This window comes from Poromitra crassiceps (assembly GCF_964638095.1).
Source record: "Poromitra crassiceps genome assembly, chromosome: 25".
In the NCBI taxonomy this organism is placed as follows: Eukaryota; Metazoa; Chordata; class Actinopteri; order Beryciformes; family Melamphaidae; genus Poromitra; species Poromitra crassiceps.
In genome coordinates, this window is record NC_139649.1 from 17,925,114 (window position 1) to 17,944,901 (window position 19,788).

At 39.3% G+C, this 19,788-nt stretch overlaps 1 protein-coding gene across 1 annotated transcript in view; it reads right to left on the minus strand.

The window, feature by feature from the left end:
- Nucleotides 1-13,586, minus strand: part of cntn4 (contactin 4) — a gene marked incomplete at its 5' end in the record, with an annotated part of 153,140 nt that extends 139,554 nt beyond the window's left edge. Inside the window, one exon of the mRNA XM_083660815.1 lies at nt 13,532-13,586. Coding sequence (XP_083516941.1) covers nt 13,532-13,586 — 55 coding nt within the window. The remainder of the gene's footprint in view (nt 1-13,531) is intronic.
- Nucleotides 13,587-19,788: the final 6,202 nt, after the last annotated feature.

The following is a 19,788-nucleotide window of genomic DNA, read 5'->3' on the forward strand; positions in this document are numbered from 1 at the left end:
GGTGGAGAAGAGCACCATCATTGCTTTTGGCACTTTGAAATTCTTCAGCTGCCACAGACGACAGCAAACGAATTTACAGAGCTTACCTCAGCATAAATAAAAAACTGGACTCAAGAGTCCAGGAAATACATCATCTGTTGTGCCGTTTTGGTGAGAGCTCTGATGTTCAGCTCCCATCATATCCATCATCATCAGCCATCATCAATCATCTCTAACAAACATATTCTCAGATTTTGGTTTGAGAGACAACATGTAGACATCGTGCCTAGATCACTGGATTAGCTAGCCTTGATCATGTTTGTGATGATGGTACTGTAACGGCAACTGTGTTGAGGATGGCAGTGATCGATTTTGACAATAAGAAGGCAATATGCTGTGATGACAATAATGATGATCGTGAGGAACATGATGATAGCTATGATCATGGCAAAAACAGTGATGCTGATTGTCTTGCCTTTTCCTGCTAACGAGATTATGAGTCATTGAATTCTCTAGGGTTGTACTGATGTCACAGCTACTGTATGGGGGGGAGGTGAAACCTATGAATACAGTCATCCTTACATGTTCTCCAACTGGGCTAATCTCTAGTGAATTAAATTATAGTCAAATGAAACCAGTCATCGTTTTGCTGGGGGCTCCCTGGAGCTCCCTCAAGGATCCCTAGGGATCCCCAGAGCCCACTTTGAGAACCGCTGGTGTAAAGCTCCAGCTTGGTGTCTTATATATATATTTTGTACATTGTAGTCTGTGTCCTGCATTAGATCTATCTATCCATCCATCTATCTATCTGTTGTATCGATCTAACTATATAGATGCAATGATGCTACAATTGCCTAAATTGACAACAGGATTGAAAATGAGAGGATTTCAGAATCCTCTTCACATCTGATCCACTCACCAGGCATCATCTACAGTACAGTAGTGGTGCTTTTTGTCTGCCAAATAGCAGGTGCATAAGCTGACAACCGGACGTTTGAAGGAGGGGAAAACACACCTAACAGGGCTCTAGAATACCTTTTCCACTGGTAGCACTGGTGTGACCAACTTTCTCAGTTGTGCGGTTTTTCTTCTGTCCAGTAAGCCAGGTATTCATTGACTCCCATTCTAACCCTCACACACTGTAAGAGCCTGCGCTCCACAGAAACGTTCAGATAGCATATCTTCCGCAGAAGCCAAATCAAATGTCTTGTTCGAATGGTTTTCTGAGCCTCTACATAGAGATCATTAGAGATAGTGTCCTCTATGTTCCTTCAAGATGATAGAAGATACAATACAAGTGGAGCACACCGCGGCTACACATGAATCTTGAAGAAAATTTATTTCTCCATGACTGTAAAAGACTCCATGTAAAAGACTTCACAAATGGGTTCAAGGTCATGAGAAGAGAATATCTGCCCATATTGTTCATGCTTCCTCAGAGCTATTCCAATAGATAGTTCTCTCACAGCAGCACATCAGTAGTTCACTGGGCCGAGAATATTCATCTTCTGTAGATAAGACATAGATATATGGAATACATTTTTACAGCAAGGGTCCATTTCATACTCACTGAGCCAGTAAGAATGTAGCCAAGGAAGCCAAATTAAACAGGGTGATAATGTGATGTATAAATACACAACGATGATTGTGCCCTAACAACATTTTCTCTTTCAGACTCTTAATTGGATGAGAACAATATGAGAGCGGAATTCCAAAATTAATCTTTGATCATCTCAAAATGGAACACACGTATTCTGTAAGCACGGTAAGTTGATAGTGAACAGTAGCCATGGTAACTTCTACAATGACCAGTTTTTTTACTAAAAAAAAAAAAAAAAACGGTGGCGCTGCGCACGCGGCGACCCGGCTGAGGGCGGTAGATGGTCCTTTGGAATCTGTACATAATGCTACAAATGTTTATGTATTGTATAATATTGAAGTGTGCCTTTATTACTTTAAAACTAGTAATAATGTATCTCAATTCTGAAGTGTGCCGTTATTACTAATCTCAAACTACCGTAGTAATGATGTTGTAATTATCCACTACTGTCTGATGTGAACCAAAGTGCCCTTCTGGGACATGTATTAAACTGATTGATTGATTGATTGATTGATGACAGGACCGTTTATGAACATCATTTTTTTTGCATACTTCTAAACATTTTATTCCAGCACTCTCCCCAACCTTTCATTTCTGATCAGACTTGACATGTCATGTCTTGACATGTCAGCTAGTATACACACAAACACGTTTGAGCATTTTTTACATTCAGGACGTCTTAGCTGACACTTTTGTCCAGAGCGATTTGTAAACAGTGAGCATGTGGGGGCTCTGTCTCTTGCTAAAGGACACTTTGACAGGACATGACTGTTGATGGACACACAATGGCTGTTGTGGAGGTCAAACCTGTGTCCGTGTCGTCTCAACTATACAGTAGTAGGACATCTATTATATGACTCAACAAGGCATGGGTGGCATGAAAGCCTGTAGCCATGTGTGTTTTCAGAGGGGCCGTGGTATTGAAGAGGGGTGTTGGTCAAAGGAATACACCCGGTTTTGTAGATTGTTCAAGATTCAAGATTCAAGATTCAAGATTCAAGATTCAAGATTGAACTGAAGTGATAAGAAAATATACATCAAAATCATCCATTTGTTCCAATGCTCCAACGCTAACACTCTAGCATATACTAATACACTATTTTTAGAGAGAGTGCACCACTAATATTATCCAAAGTACAAACACTGACCTTTCAGTTTTCACTACTAGATTTTTTTTAACGAATTAATTTATTTCTTTACGATGTTAAATTCAGCAATTAAAAAAAAGAAAGAAATATCATTAACTTGATGTAGCCAGGTTTATTTTTGGAACTATTTCAGTTGAGCAGCCATGTAATTCATCCAGTGCGAAGTGACTTTTAACTGTACACAGTCTCCTATGACCCTCCACCTTGCGTTATGGAAACACAGAAAGCAGCCCCAGGTACTTGAAAACACTGTTATTTATATCATAATTAATTTAAAATTTCCTACACAAAACCTGCAGTGCAGACTTAGCCACATACCATTTAAAATCACTTACCATTTAGCTTCAGAGCTGATGCAAAGTTCTGATTTTCTCACTTCTGAGAGTGGCCTCCTGTGAGCATGGAGCACTGGGGACACGTGGATGATTTTGGCTACATTCACACCACAGACCGTCATGCTCAATTCTCAATTCTCTCTTGCTGTTCATATCTGATATCTGATATCTTTTTTATGACTTTGGATATCTATTCTAGGATGTCACCCACATCTGACAACAACATGCACTGACAGCAATGTCCAAAAGACATCAGATCCATTTTGTACCTAGGCTTCTTTTGTACCACTTGTTTCAAACACATTTCAGTTTGTGCCTTCTAGTATGGACTCAATTGAGGCGTCTCCTCAAATACCAATGTAGTCTGCTAGCTGTACCAATTCAGTCGCGTCACGCTGATATACTTCCAGCGTGGCTATGATGGACTTTGATAGAATATTTTCTCCGCTATCTAAAAACATGTCAGCTCCTCAGAAGCAAAGATATATTAGAGCACTCCATCACAAAGTAACTCCTGGAACATCTCAGAGATATATATATATATATATATATATATATATATATATATATATATATATATATATATATATATGTGAGGTTTCCATACCAAATTTCAAGCTGAGAGAGAGGCCGGCATATCTGTATTACCTGATCAGCCCGTGACGTCAGTCAAGCCCAAGTGTGACGTCAGTCATGACATCAGTTGTCCTCAGTTCATGACATCAGTCATGACGTCAGTCATCGTCAGTTCATCCTAGTATATATAGCGAGGGTCCTAGTACGTCACCCCCCACTCTGGCGGAACATAGCAGCAGCTGGCATCGCGGCTGTTCATTCCCCCCTGAAACCATCCTCTGAAGCGTCATTTCACCCCACCAACCTCCCCAGTCCACCACCGAGTCTTGACTACCGAAGAATCCCCCACGGGGGAACGATTCTCTCTTCTAGCCCAAATAGATGCCGCCCTCTCACCTAAAGAGGAGCGCCATCTTACAAGGGAGTCATACGCCAAAGTACTTGCCATGCATGCCATTTGCTAAATAAAGTCTCTTGTTAAACCTTACGGACCGGCCTCTCATGAAATACACGACTCAGACAGATTCGGATGCACTGACTGCACTATTCAGTATTATTACTGTTACTATAATTGTTATTATTGTGTCTATATACTGTGGGGTCTGGTGAATTGATTGTACTGTATGGTTGCACGACGGGGAGTTTGCAATTTCGTTGTATGATTTATACAATGACAATAAACTACTACTACATACATACATATATATATATATATATATATATATATATATATATATATATGTATGTATGTATGTATGTATGTGTGTATGTAGTAGTAGTAGTTTATTGTCATTGTATATACATATATATATATATATATATATATATATATATATATATATATATATATATATATATATATGTGTATACGAGCGAGTGCAAGTATCCTCGGGTGGATTTTCCTTTTAACTTTAGAGGAACGGGCTCATGGATTGATTTGGAATGCGACCAGCTGGGCAGATCTTCATGGGGGAGGCGAGCTAGAAGGTCCCCCCGCACCTCCCTCAGCAACTACCCTTAAGCAACGTAGCAGAGCTGCTCAATAGCCACAGCATGGAAGGCTTTGATCGTCACTGTGTGTACGAGTGTAGCTGAAAAAGAGCATGTGTGCTCAGCAAACATACCTCGGGTGAGTAAAGCTTAAAAAAAACAACAACTGTATGCTCTCCCTTTAATGAACCTTACACGTTCAGATAAATATTTAATATTGTATAACGATAGCACAGAGCCAGCCTTTTCTATATTAGCATACTTATTCATATCAGCTGGAGGCAGTTATCTTTACATATGAAATATTAAAGAGGCTGACACTTTAAATCATTTAGTATAACCAATTTAAATATCTTCTATTTTATGTAATTGCACTATTTGTCACTCATTCGTTAGGTGATGCGAGCCTTGAGTAAATACATGATTGAGGCTTTGTTTGACGTCAAATAATCAAAGAATCCAATAATTGTGTATAAAAAAGAACAAAAAAGATCCTCCTGAGAATATGTCTGAGTATTTGTCTTTATGTAGTAGTAGTGGCAGTAGTGTGTGTGTGTGTGTGTGTGTGTGTGTGTGTGTGTGTGTGTGTGTGTGTGTGTGTGTGTGTGTGTGTGTGTGTGCGTGCGTGTTTGCGTGCGTGCAGCAATTTGTGGTTTCAGCAAACGACATCATATATAATACATACATCACCCTTATATCCCCGATAATGTAATAAACACTTAATGGTTTGTAATGTTTGATTCCCCTGTTCACACTCTTCTTGGATGCGATAGGCTTTTTCTTCAATGTTTTTCCACCAAGATGTACCAATCTGCCACAAACTTAATTTACAAATACACTATTTTGTTTAGGTTATTGTTTATAATTGGATATCATATCTTCTTGGTCAGCAAACTAAACATTTTTGCACAAACTGGAGACGTGGGAGGGACCATTGACTGAAGCAGAAAAAAAGAGTAAAACCATGGATGCATTTTTCCAGAGCACAAAAAGATTAAAACAGTCAGCAGTTTGTTTTGTTTGTCATAGGAACAGGTTTTTTTTCCCCCTCCCTTTTTCTCACCAATTGTACTTGCCAATTCCCAGACGTTGCTCCACCCCCTCTGCCGATCACTAGCACATGCTTCCTCCGATACATGTGTAGTCGCCAGCCGCTTCGTTTCACCTGACAGCGAGGAGTTTCACCGGCAGGACGGTAGCGCGTGGGAGGATCACGCTATTCCCCCCAGTTCCCCTCCCCCCGAACAGGTACCCCGACCGACCAGAGGAGGCGCTAGTGCAGTGACCAGGACTCATACCCCACCGGCTTCCTACCCGCAGACACAGCCAATTGTGTCTATTAGGAACATTTGACCAAAATGTTTGGGTAAATTATGGTGAGCTATTGTTTGGGAACATTCAGTTAAATCTAATGTTTTTTTTTACTGTAAGCAAAATAGAACACAGCACTTCCCTCCTGTGATGATGATGTCTCTAAAACGTTTTTGGAAAAGACAGTATTGGCTTTCATCTAGAAAAATAAAAATAAAAATACTGTAGTTGGTGAAAACGGTAAACTGATGAACAAGGGAGACATATCGAGACCAGTATACTTGTTTTGCTGATTAGAGATGTCATGCATGTTTTTACTTGAAATAGAAGGCCTTGATGGTGCATTAGTGCACTAAGTATCTTAAGAATTCATAATGCGTTGTCTTCTGAAGACGCTTTAGAAATGTCACGACAGCTGTAGAAGACTAATGTCTCCTCAGCCACCAGTCACCACAGTCACATCTTGTGTTCAAATGCTAAATTATTCTGTTTAACCACAGACCAGTTTTGTGTATTTTTAGCATCCTTGTTTATCCCAACACAACACAGTCTCCTGAGATGAAATGAGCACACAAACTCTGAAAAGCACCATTATGTGAAGATGATGTTCCTCCAACATGAATTGTACCACGTGACACCAGCAGCTCCTCAGGTACAAAGGTGAGCTACTGGTTAGGCTTGGGGGAATAAAACAACTTGAGTTGGGAATTGAATCCGACTTGTTGGAGTTGAAGATAAATGTATGTGCCCATCCACCACCCTGACCTGTACCGTTTCTAGTCGTGTCTCCTTCACCTAATCCCTTCCTGGTGGAAAAACATATTTCTCTTCTTTTTATTACCTCATGTTTTCCACCCCGTGTGTTTGTTTGTTTGTTTGTTGGCAGGATATCTGAAAAAGTTGTAGGGGCGTCTGGGTCATTTAGAGGTCAAAGCACTACCACTGCAGGCCGGGGACACAGGTTCAATTCCCGGCAGCGGTAGGTCCGGCTTGGTCAGACGTTCATAGGGACATAGCTGCGGGTGGGAAGTCGGTGGGGCATGAGTCCTGGTCGCCGCACAAATGCCTCCGAACGGTTGGGGCACCTGTTCGGTGGGAGGGGAACTGGGGGGGAATAGCGCGCGTGCCCCTCCCACGCGCTACGATCCTGCCGGTGAAACTCCTCGCTGTCAGGTGAAAAGAAGCGGCGGGCAACTGCACATGTATCGATGGAAGCATGTGCTAGTTTACAACTCTCCCGAGATCGGCAGAGGGGGTGGAGCAATGACCGGGACAGCAGGGGGATTGGCCAAGTACAACAGGCCTTTTTCACAGCCACCATTTTGTGTCTAAAAGGCAGGAAGTAGCACAGGTGTACCAAAACATTAATTAGGGTTTCCAACTTCTAGTCCATTTAGGTGTTCCAGTGCTGAGGCCCCAAATTAGTGTGTTGGTTGCACCTGTGTTTACCCTGCCTTTTAGACACAAAATGGCGGCTGTGAAAAAGGCCCATTGGGGAGAAAAAAAAGGGGGGGGGAGTAAGACATTGTGCTCGTTTCACAAAAGTTGGGAAAGCAGTCTCTGTTACCCACGAAGAACCAATACAATACAATTGTGCGTGCGTGTGTGTGTGCGTGTGTGCGTGTGTGTGTGTGTGCGTGCGTGTGTGTGCGTGTGCGTGCCTGCGTGTGTGTGTGTGTGTGTGCCTGCGTGTGTGCGTCCGTTTGTGTGCGTGTGTGTGTGTGTGTGTGTGTGTGTGTGCCTGCGTGTGTGCGTGTGTGTGTGTGTGCCTGCGTGCGTGCGTGCATGTGTGTGCCTGCATGTGTGCGTGCGTGCGTGTGCGTGCGTGCGTGCGTGTGGCCCTGGATTTTTTTTTTAAACACTGCGCCTGCCTGAGAAGACAGGCCCTTTTATCTGCACCACAACAGCTCTCAGGGTGAAGAAATCAAACGGTTGTGAGAGGAGCCTCACTCGCTGTAACATGTGTGAGGGAGCATGAACAGAAGTAAAGGGCGCTGGCTGGCTGGCTGCGATCGTCATGGTAGAATAAGCCGGGGCAACGAGCGCGGGGGCATTAAGATTCTGGCTGCATGAGAAGCGTGTGGGAGTGTGGGAGGGAGAGAGCGCTGCTGCTGGGGCAATCAGCCTCTAACAGGGAGGAGGGACTCGCAGAGGACACAGGATAACAAAATAACCTGTCGATAGTAAAACACCCCCTCATCAGCACATCCATCCACACATCCAATTTGCTTTGATTGTCTGGGGGATGGGACAGACCATAATAAGATGATCTTGACAGCTCTTTTGAATCTTTAGAACTGAAATAGCTCAGGTTTTCAAAATGTCCCACGACTTTTCCTACAGCTACTTTCTGTATAGCAACTAGGGATGGGCATCGAATTTCGAATTTTCGAATAATCGTTGTTATTATCAAGGTCGACTTTTATTATTGAAAGTCGAAATTCGAAAATAAAATAAAAAATGTAAAAAAAAAATTTTTTTTTTTTTTTGTGAGTGAAATGTTGCATTGTCTCCCCCAATTCTAAGTATAGTCGAATCGCTTGGTTTGAGCAAGTAAAACAATTTTTATAAGCAAGGTTTATGGAAAAATGAATGGCGGATGAAATCCCATGAAGAGGGAGAGGGGGTGACTTTGGCACCCCTTTAGCACTCAGACCTGAGCCTACTAAATATTTAATGAACCACTCATGATTGTCAAAACTGTTTTTTATCTTCGAAAATGTCAATGTCATGTAACATGTTCTTTACTTCAGTGGTGCAATGCTTAAAAGTCGACTTTGGCGAGCGAATTTCGAATAGTGTTTTTGCTAGAAATGCCCATCCCTAATAGCAACCAGTGTTAGATTCTCTCAGGCACACGAGGAGGAGCAGCAGTATTTGTATCATCACCCTTTCGGCTGACAGTTTGTTGGCTTCCTCTTGGAAATCTTTCCGGTGTTAATGTTATGAGAGCGAGGGGATAAGAAGAGTGACATGTCACTTGGAGTCACACAGCGTGAGACGAGGAAATGGGCTTAAATCATATACGCTGTACCTTCATCCCTCTTATTCTTATCGTTCTTATCATTTTACTTCACACGTAAGTCTGCTCAGTGGCTCTGTTGTTGGGCTACGCTCTCGGTTAAAAATAAGACGACCAGATTTCTGAAGGGAAAACCGGCAGTCAATTTATCATTAAAATATCCAATGTTATTATTTATGAAATACACAAAGCACATCCACGGAGAATCGTATGGAGAGCCTTAACGAGCATTAATGACCCATAGCAGCTGGCAGGGGCGGAGTTTCTGCAGGCAGTCAAACGTGGATTACTTGATGTAGAAAACATAGCCACAAGGTAAGCACTGTCCATCTGCTTTATATTACAGAGATTATAATGATAGAAACCATAGCAGCTACCATAGCAGGTCAACAGTGTATGCCACATAGAAGTACAGCCTGGCTGTACAGTGTAAGTCCTGTTTTGGTGCACGCGGAGCGGGTTTTCTAAAGTAACGTTAACGTTAGCTAGCAACCTAACTAGCCGGCTGCTGTCCACAACAGAGTCAGGTAAGATGCTTCCTACTATTGTTCAAAAGTGACTTTCCTGACACTGTACAAACATCTGACTGAACTGAAATTAAGTAAAGGTTGACGTTATTGACTATTCTAGGATAAAAACAAAAAGAAAGTGACAGATGTTTGTTAGTTAGCCAACATTGTTTCACTTTTTTCTGATGCGGTCGGCTTTGTGGGCGTCGCCATTAGGGCCTAGCTCGGGCTCGCTTCGTTCTTCTTCGTCGATTGTAAGGGTCGCAAGGTATCATGGGATATCTTAACCAAAGAAAGGTACCATGGTATGGTTCCTTGAAAATTATCCATAACCAGGTACCTAGGAAGGTTGCAAATTCAGTGAACTTGTGTATCAAACTGGTTTCAGACAACCTAATTACAACTTCTTACCTAGAAATGCCACCTATATTGCTCGTTCACTTGAGAATCAGACAGGCCCATAACGTTATCTGATGTAGTAGTCTACATTGAAAAACGTAATTAAAAGTCTTTCTACCATAACCTAAACTGCCCTCTCCCTCTCCCCTCCACCGCACCAGCATGCTCACTACAAAACACAGACAGCAGGGCTGCCTGTGTTCGGTAAAGCAGCAGTTATCTTCTTCAGTCTAATGCATTAATACTGCCATACAATAAACAACAACCTTATCTTAGCTCACAATTGACTAATAAGGCTGTCTTAAAGTTAACTTTATTTAAATATAGGCGAAATTATCTCAGGGTACTCAATGGCATTACATTTGACTTCGTGTTTGGAACCTCCAGTGATGCATGGCCGGTAGAGGCTGCGCAGGCATCGGCAGCTATCGGAGCCAACATCCGCCGATAACGATAGTTTGTAAAACATGCTATCGGTGCAGATTAATCGGTCAACGTCTATTCAAATGTTGAAAGTTTAGAAAGACGGTACTGTCGGCCATGAAAACAGGGACATTTCCGAGGACAGCTGCAGCTGGGGACAGTTCACCAAAAACGGGGACGGTCCCTAGAAAACTGGGATGTCTGATCACCCTATATACAACCGGAAAAAATGCCTCTATACTTTAAGACTCCAGTTCCCATTGCTAGTGCAGACCGACTGCTGGCTGGTCAGCTCTCAGCACTGATAATATGCTCTTTAGTCAGCTAGTGAACAAGCAAACAAACCAAAAGTAGTCAACCCTTTTTTCCACCATTTGTAGACATTTTTGATTGCTTGCGCGTGGAAACCGCCCCAACGTACAACACTCCAGGCTGAGGACAATGTCTGCAACTATAGGCTCAATAAAGATCTGTGCAATTTCTTTTTGCAAGCCTATGTGAGTGAGTAGTACTTGCAAATGCAGTTTTGCACTCTGCAGCATATGAAAAAGCAAGCTTTGGTAGGTCTATTGTCTGCGTATTATACACCATTCCTGTTCCCAGAAGTCCATTTTCAGCCGTCTCTCTAATCCATATCTAGGCCACATCATCTATTGTAAAGTGAGTTTCGTTCCAAACTGATAAGCGAAGCGGAGTTAGGACAATAATCCTTTGCTTGCCCTTAAAGATCTAAAAAAAAATGTTAATGCTCTGAGATGTTCATTTCCAGCCTGAGTGTAAGCAGCCCTGAAAAGTGTCTTAATGCTCATTTCAAGTAAATCTGGCAAGAAGCATAGAGCAACTTTACAAGGTCCTTTGGCTGCTGCAGCACATGGATGTTCTCTGTAAGCCTGCCCACCCCGGCCCGCTTTCACTCTGGACTTTAAAAATGTAGTGCTGCTCGTCTCCTCATTAACCCTGCTATTCCCATGCTGTAAATCTGCACACCCTGCCCTCACCCTTACAGCCAAGCTATCTGAATTTAATGAAGGAAAAACAGCCATATCAGGCAAATTGTGGAGTTCCCTGGTTTGATCCAAGATAGCTTTATTGTCTGTCACAAGTAACAGAAATGTTCCTTTGACAAGGCTCAAAAGTGCACATTCAAAGACGCAATAAACACACACACACACACACACACACACACACACACACACACACACACACACACACACACACACACACACACACACACACACACACTAAAAGTACAAGAGATCAGTATTAAAAACAGGTCAAAGTGCCGTGTGCAGTGCCTATTTTAAGTTGTTTAGGGCCTTATAAAACATGGGCATTGTCCATGCATTTCAGGGTGTCGAAGCTACTTGGACAGGTGGGAAATCAGATCCTATAAAGTGGTTTCTATTGAATGTAATCCAAAAAAGGTCAGTCATCCATAATCATCAGCAGGCCCTTGAGATACGGCAGGTTGTCTTTCCAGTTCCACTGTTTCTGCCTTTCTCCAAAACAGAAGTGATCTCCGTGAGGCTTCAGCTCCACGCGGATTCAGCTGCTTGGACTCAAAACAGGCTGGTCAATCATCACCAGCTGTCTGCTGTGAGATCATGTGGGATTGATTGTTGAGCCCCCCCCCCCCCCCCCCCCCCACATGATGGAGAACATAACAGCGAACAGCTAGGCCATGCTCCCTTAAACGAGTCAAATCAGACAATTCAGTGTGCCGGAGAGGCCGAGGGGTTCACAATAGATCTTACGTATGTTGAGTAATGAGTAGGAAGGTTATTCCAGAACAGAGACCTCATCAATAGAGCCTTTTCTCCATCTTGATTGGTATAATACCTCTTGATTAAACACTTTGAGTCATTCACTGATGTTCTCTCTTGACCCCACCTATTTGTAAGGGAGACAAATTAAAGCCCTCCATCAAAATGTGATCAATGCCACAGAGAGCCTCTGGGTAGACTGGGCACCACGGCATAATGAAGCTATAATTCAACTTTACCACACAATAAATGAAAGATGGACATTTGGAGAAAACCCAGGTAGGGTTTCCAGTTCACTCATGTCACCCTTTATATATCAATTTGAGAAATGAATATAGATATATATATAGCACCTTCTTTTGCTGCATTTCTTTCGCAAAGCATTTCATCTGTATATGTAAAATGATATGCGTATTTAAAACACATTAAATTATACACACACGTGTACACAGTAAATTATACACATATGTTGATTGATTCATTGATTGATTGAATGATTGATTGATTCATTAATTGATTAATTGGTGGCTCAGTTTTAATTAAACCCCTTGACTAATGTGCACGAACATTCTTAGGGTCAAACATGGTATAAATTAAACCCAGGCTAAGTCTTAATCTATACTACTTGGTGTAAGAAGAATTTAAATCAGGCTGGAAGGACCTTTATAAAAGCACACCTTCAATTTGGATTCAATTAGACTATAGATCTAAAAAGTTTTCAACTTTTGCAAGACCTTCTGTTGCCTTTTTCAATTGAAGTCAATGGGGATTAGGGTCGTTTTGTCAGTATTTGGACTAAGTAGTGGGCCTATAAAATAAGTTAATTTCACTAAGATCAGACTTCATGTGCGTTTGAGCAAACAACGGCCCTATTTATATTCCTTTCATATCCTGTGCTTCCGTGACAAGATTCCTTATGAGGCTGCAGATATGATTCAGATTGGTTTCACAGCATATGTGACATTACCAATGTCTACATTTTGTCACTAATAAACAACCCTAACCCTATATTGCACCTTTACAAAAGCATGGCACGTTTTCGCTCCTGATAAAATCTCACAGTTGTTTGTGATCAGAAATCAAATTCAAATATTTCATTGTTACTTTGATAGCTGCGGTACACTCCCCTCATTTCACATTCGTGATGCTATTGCTAACCTTTCCTGAGTGCCAGATCCAACACTAAGGCAATGCAGAAATGCAATATCGCCTGCTACTGGAAGTCTTTAGAAAACAATTGCGCACTTTAACAATACACTTCCTTGTTGAGTAGACTACATTCTTATTTTCTACCTCAATGGGGGAAAAAAATTAAATTAAACGATTATGTTTGCTTGTGGCTAATCTTTTTCAGGTGGCTCCATTGTGAACTATGGCTTTCATACCTTCACCTGCCCCAAATACATATGAATAAGGACTCTGACTTCACAAGGGCAGCTTTGGCATGCATCAAAAGTTGTTAATAAGATAGTTTACCTGCGAGGCACCCCATAAGTGACTGCAGCGCCAGCAGTTTCCATAGCAACATCATCTTCAATCTCGTCGGGTCAAAGTAGTCTCACATCCAATCACAAATGTATGGATTCCGTTGTGTAGCTTTCTGGGTTGTCAATCTGAAAAGAAACAAGTGAGATGAGTACGGCAGTAAGGGGCAAGATCCTCATTAGCAGCAGCTTGGGATATCCTTTTTCTTTACGCTTTCTTGCATTGAAGGCTTATATAGACCCTTTGCACGGTGGCCATTTTGTGTCTACAAGGCAGGATCAACACAGGTGCACCAAAACATGAATTAGGGATTCCAACTTCCAGTGCATTTAGGTGTTCCAGTGCTGGGGCCCAAATTTGTGAGTTGGTTGCACCTGTGTTTATCCTGCCTTTTAGACACAAAATGGCAGCTGTGAAAAGGGTCTATTGGAGAGTATGGAAGACACAAAGACATTATGGACGTTGTAATACGAATTAGGCATGAACTATATTCTAACCGATGAACTAAACCTTAACTTATATGACCTTTCGGTGAACTGTCTGAGCCGAGTATTGACAATCTAACACAGTTAATTCCTTTTCTATTCCCTTTCAATCATCCAATCCAGTGTACGGCTCCACTCACGTTTCCACTTTCCCAAAAGGTGGCACAGAGAAAGAAAGGGTTTCAGTAGGTGGTAGGTGGTTTTCAGTAGGTGGTAGGTGGTTTTCAGTAGGTGGTAGGTGGTGGGCACAAGAACATCAAACTTTTGATATACATCCATTTCCATATCTCACACAACTCTAGGGAGACCTGCTTTCAAGTCCATGAAAGCAAAGCCACGCATAGAAATTCCCACAGCCTTACTTGAAGCCTCGACGCCTCAATAGCTTTTATGCTCATAAAAGCGCAAAACGCCGCCGTAGAAACACGGTGAAAAAGCTCTAGACAGGTTTCACAACAACATATTTTGGTGTGCTTTTCACCCGCTCCTCGACAACAAATGTACCCACGGGGATAATGAAGTATACAAATACAAACAGCGGATCTCCACAGAGTGACGACTCTACCTGGAATGAGAATTAAAACCCGAAGGTTTTGAGAGTGTCACGATGAGTTGACAAAAGTAGTAGCTCTCAGCGTCTCAAACCTCGGATGAGGAAAACAAAGCAGGATGTGCAAAACATGTCAGTGAGAAAAGTATCAGTGCTCAAAACTGACAGCGCTTTCAAACCTTTTGCTCAACAGACGGAGAAAAACATTTACAAAGTGAAACAGCTCTCTGCCTTCTTGATGACTAACCGCTCACTGATACATTATATAAGATGTTAACCGCTCACTGATACATTATATAAGATGTTAACCACTCACTGATACATTATATAAGATGTTAACCGCTCACTGATACATTATATAAGATGTTAACCACTCACTGATACATTATATAAGATGTTAACCACTCACTGATACATTATATAAGATGTTAACCACTCACTGATACATTATATAAGATGTTAACCGCTCACTGATACATTATATAAGATGTTAACCACTCACTGATACATTATATAAGATGTTAACCACTCACTGATACATTATATAAGATGTTAACCACTCACTGATACATTATATAAGATGTTAACCGCTCACTGATACATTATATAAGATGTTAACCGCTCACTGATACATTATATAAGATGTTAACCACTCACTGATACATTATATAAGATGTTAACCACTCACTGATACATTATATAAGATGTTAACCACTCACTGATACATTATATAAGATGTTAACCACTCACTGATACATTATATAAGATGTTAACCGCTCACTGATACATTATATAAGATGTTAACCACTCACTGATACATTATATAAGATGTTAACCACTCACTGATACATTATATAAGATGTTAACCACTCACTGATACATTATATAAGATGTTAACCACTCACTGATACATTATATAAGATGTTAACCACTCACTGATACATTATATAAGATGTTAACCACTCACTGATACATTATATAAGATGTTAACCACTCACTGATACATTATATAAGATGTTAACCACTCACTGATACATTATATAAGATGTTAACCACTCACTGATACATTATATAAGATGTTAACCACTCACTGATACATTATATAAGATGTTAACCACTCACTGATACATTATATAAGATGTTAACCACTCACTGATACATTATATAAGATGTTAACCGCTCACTGATACATTATATAAGATGTTAACCGCTCACTGATACATTATATAAGATGTTAACCACTCACTGATACATTATATAAGATGTTAACCACTCACTGATACATTATATAAGATGTTAACCACTCACTGATACATTATATAAGATGTTAACCACTCACTGATACATTATATAAGATGTTAACCGCTCACTGATACATTATATAAGATGTTAACCACTCACTGATACATTATATAAGATGTTAACCGCTCACTGATACATTATATAAGATGTTAACCGCTCACTGATACATTATATAAGATGTTAACCACTCACTGATACATTATATAAGATGTTAACCACTCACTGATGCATTATATAAGATGTTAACCACTCACTGATACATTATATAAGATGTTAACCACTCACTGATACATTATATAAGATGTTAACCACTCACTGATACATTATATAAGATGTTAACCACTCACTGATACATTATATAAGATGTTAACCACTCACTGATACATTATATAAGATGTTAACCACTCACTGATACATTATATAAGATGTTAACCGCTCACTGATACATTATATAAGATGTTAACCACTCACTGATACATTATATAAGATGTTAACCACTCACTGATACATTATATAAGATGTTAACCGCTCACTGATACATTATATAAGATGTTAACCGCTCACTGATACATTATATAAGATGTTAACCACTCACTGATACATTATATAAGATGTTAACCACTCACTGATACATTATATAAGATGTTAACCACTCACTGATACATTATATAAGATGTTAACCACTCACTGATACATTATATAAGATGTTAACCGCTCACTGATACATTATATAAGATGTTAACCACTCACTGATGCATTATATAAGATGTTAACCACTCACTGATACATTATATAAGATGTTAACCACTCCCTGATACATTATATAAGATGTTAACCGCTCACTGATACATTATATAAGATGTTAACCACTCACTGATACAGTATATAAGATGTTAACCACTCACTGATACATTATATAAGATGTTAACCACTCACTGATACATTATATAAGATGTTAACCACTCACTGATACATTATATAAGATGTTAACCACTCACTGATACATTATATAAGATGTTAACCGCTCACTGATACATTATATAAGATGTTAACCACTCACTGATACATTATATAAGATGTTAACCACTCACTGATACATTATATAAGATGTTAACCACTCACTGATACATTATATAAGATGTTAACCGCTCACTGATACATTATATAAGATGTTAACCACTCACTGATACATTATATAAGATGTTAACCGCTCACTGATACATTATATAAGATGTTAACCACTCACTGATACATTATATAAGATGTTAACCACTCACTGATACATTATATAAGATGTTAACCACTCACTGATACATTATATAAGATGTTAACCGCTCACTGATACATTATATAAGATGTTAACCACTCACTGATACATTATATAAGATGTTAACCACTCACTGATACATTATATAAGATGTTAACCACTCACTGATACATTATATAAGATGTTAACCACTCACTGATACATTATATAAGATGTTAACCACTCACTGATACATTATATAAGATGTTAACCGCTCACTGATACATTATATAAGATGTTAACCACTCACTGATACATTATATAAGATGTTAACCACTCACTGATACATTATATAAGATGTTAACCACTCACTGATACATTATATAAGATGTTAACCACTCACTGATACATTATATAAGATGTTAACCACTCACTGATACATTATATAAGATGTTAACCACTCACTGATACATTATATAAGATGTTAACCACTCACTGATACATTATATAAGATGTTAACCACTCACTGATACATTATATAAGATGTTAACCGCTCACTGATACATTATATAAGATGTTAACCGCTCACTGATACATTATATAAGATGTTAACCACTCACTGATACATTATATAAGATGTTAACCACTCACTGATACATTATATAAGATGTTAACCGCTCACTGATACATTATATAAGATGTTAACCACTCACTGATACATTATATAAGATGTTAACCGCTCACTGATACATTATATAAGATGTTAACCACTCACTGATACATTATATAAGATGTTAACCACTCACTGATACATTATATAAGATGTTAACCACTCACTGATACATTATATAAGATGTTAACCGCTCACTGATACATTATATAAGATGTTAACCACTCACTGATACATTATATAAGATGTTAACCACTCACTGATACATTATATAAGATGTTAACCACTCACTGATACATTATATAAGATGTTAACCACTCACTGATACATTATATAAGATGTTAACCACTCACTGATACATTATATAAGATGTTAACCGCTCACTGATACATTATATAAGATGTTAACCGCTCACTGATACATTATATAAGATGTTAACCACTCACTGATACATTATATAAGATGTTAACCACTCACTGATACATTATATAAGATGTTAACCACTCACTGATACATTATATAAGATGTTAACCGCTCACTGATACATTATATAAGATGTTAACCACTCACTGATACATTATATAAGATGTTAACCGCTCACTGATACATTATATAAGATGTTAACCACTCACTGATACATTATATAAGATGTTAACCACTCACTGATACATTATATAAGATGTTAACCGCTCACTGATACATTATATAAGATGTTAACCACTCACTGATACATTATATAAGATGTTAACCACTCACTGATACATTATATAAGATGTTAACCACTCACTGATACATTATATAAGATGTTAACCGCTCACTGATACATTATATAAGATGTTAACCACTCACTGATACATTATATAAGATGTTAACCGCTCACTGATACATTATATAAGATGTTAACCACTCACTGATACATTATATAAGATGTTAACCACTCACTGATACATTATATAAGATGTTAACCACTCACTGATGCATTATATAAGATGTTAACCACTCACTGATACATTATATAAGATGTTAACCACTCACTGATACATTATATAAGATGTTAACCACTCACTGATACATTATATAAGATGTTAACCACTCACTGATACATTATATAAGATGTTAACCACTCCCTGATACATTATATAAGATGTTAACCACTCACTGATACATTATATAAGATGTTAACCACTCACTGATACATTATATAAGATGTTAACCGCTCACTGATACATTATATAAGATGTTAACCGCTCACTGATACATTATATAAGATGTTAACCACTCACTGATACATTATATAAGATGTTAACCACTCACTGATACATTATATAAGATGTTAACCACTCACTGATACATTATATAAGATGTTAACTGCTCACTGATACATTATATAAGATGTTAACCGCTCACTGATACATTATATAAGATGTTAACCGCTCACTGATACATTATATAAGATGTTATTATTGTGTTGATACATGCTTCACTGAGGAACTAAGTAGGATCAGCATTTCCCTAGTCGGTGGTCTGCGCTAATGAAAACAAGACCAAATTACATTGTTTAATTCCCCAATCCCAGATTGAACATTAATATGCTTCCTAACTAGTTTTGGAATGACAGTCATTTGAAAGGTATTTGGTTTAGAGGGCTTATCGAGTAAAGGGGAATGTAAAAAGGGGGCATGGAAGTAAGTCAGTTAGATTTATCCAGTTTGCCAGAGACTCTGAGCGAAGGATAGAGAATAAGCCGGCAGAAATGTCAGAGGCTGCCTGTGTAAAAGCTGCACTGATGTAGGAATTAAAGCAATACAACTGGTTGCAGAGTGAAATGTACCTTTTGCAGAGTTTCTCAAAGAGACAAGCAGAATCCAGGGCCTCTTTGGTAAAAATGATTATTTATAGAGTGGTTCAGCCGGCAAACCCATCCAAAATTATCATTTTTGCTTTCATGCAGAAGCAAGTCTGTTATTCCCGCCTGCTGTGATTCAGCATCGACAT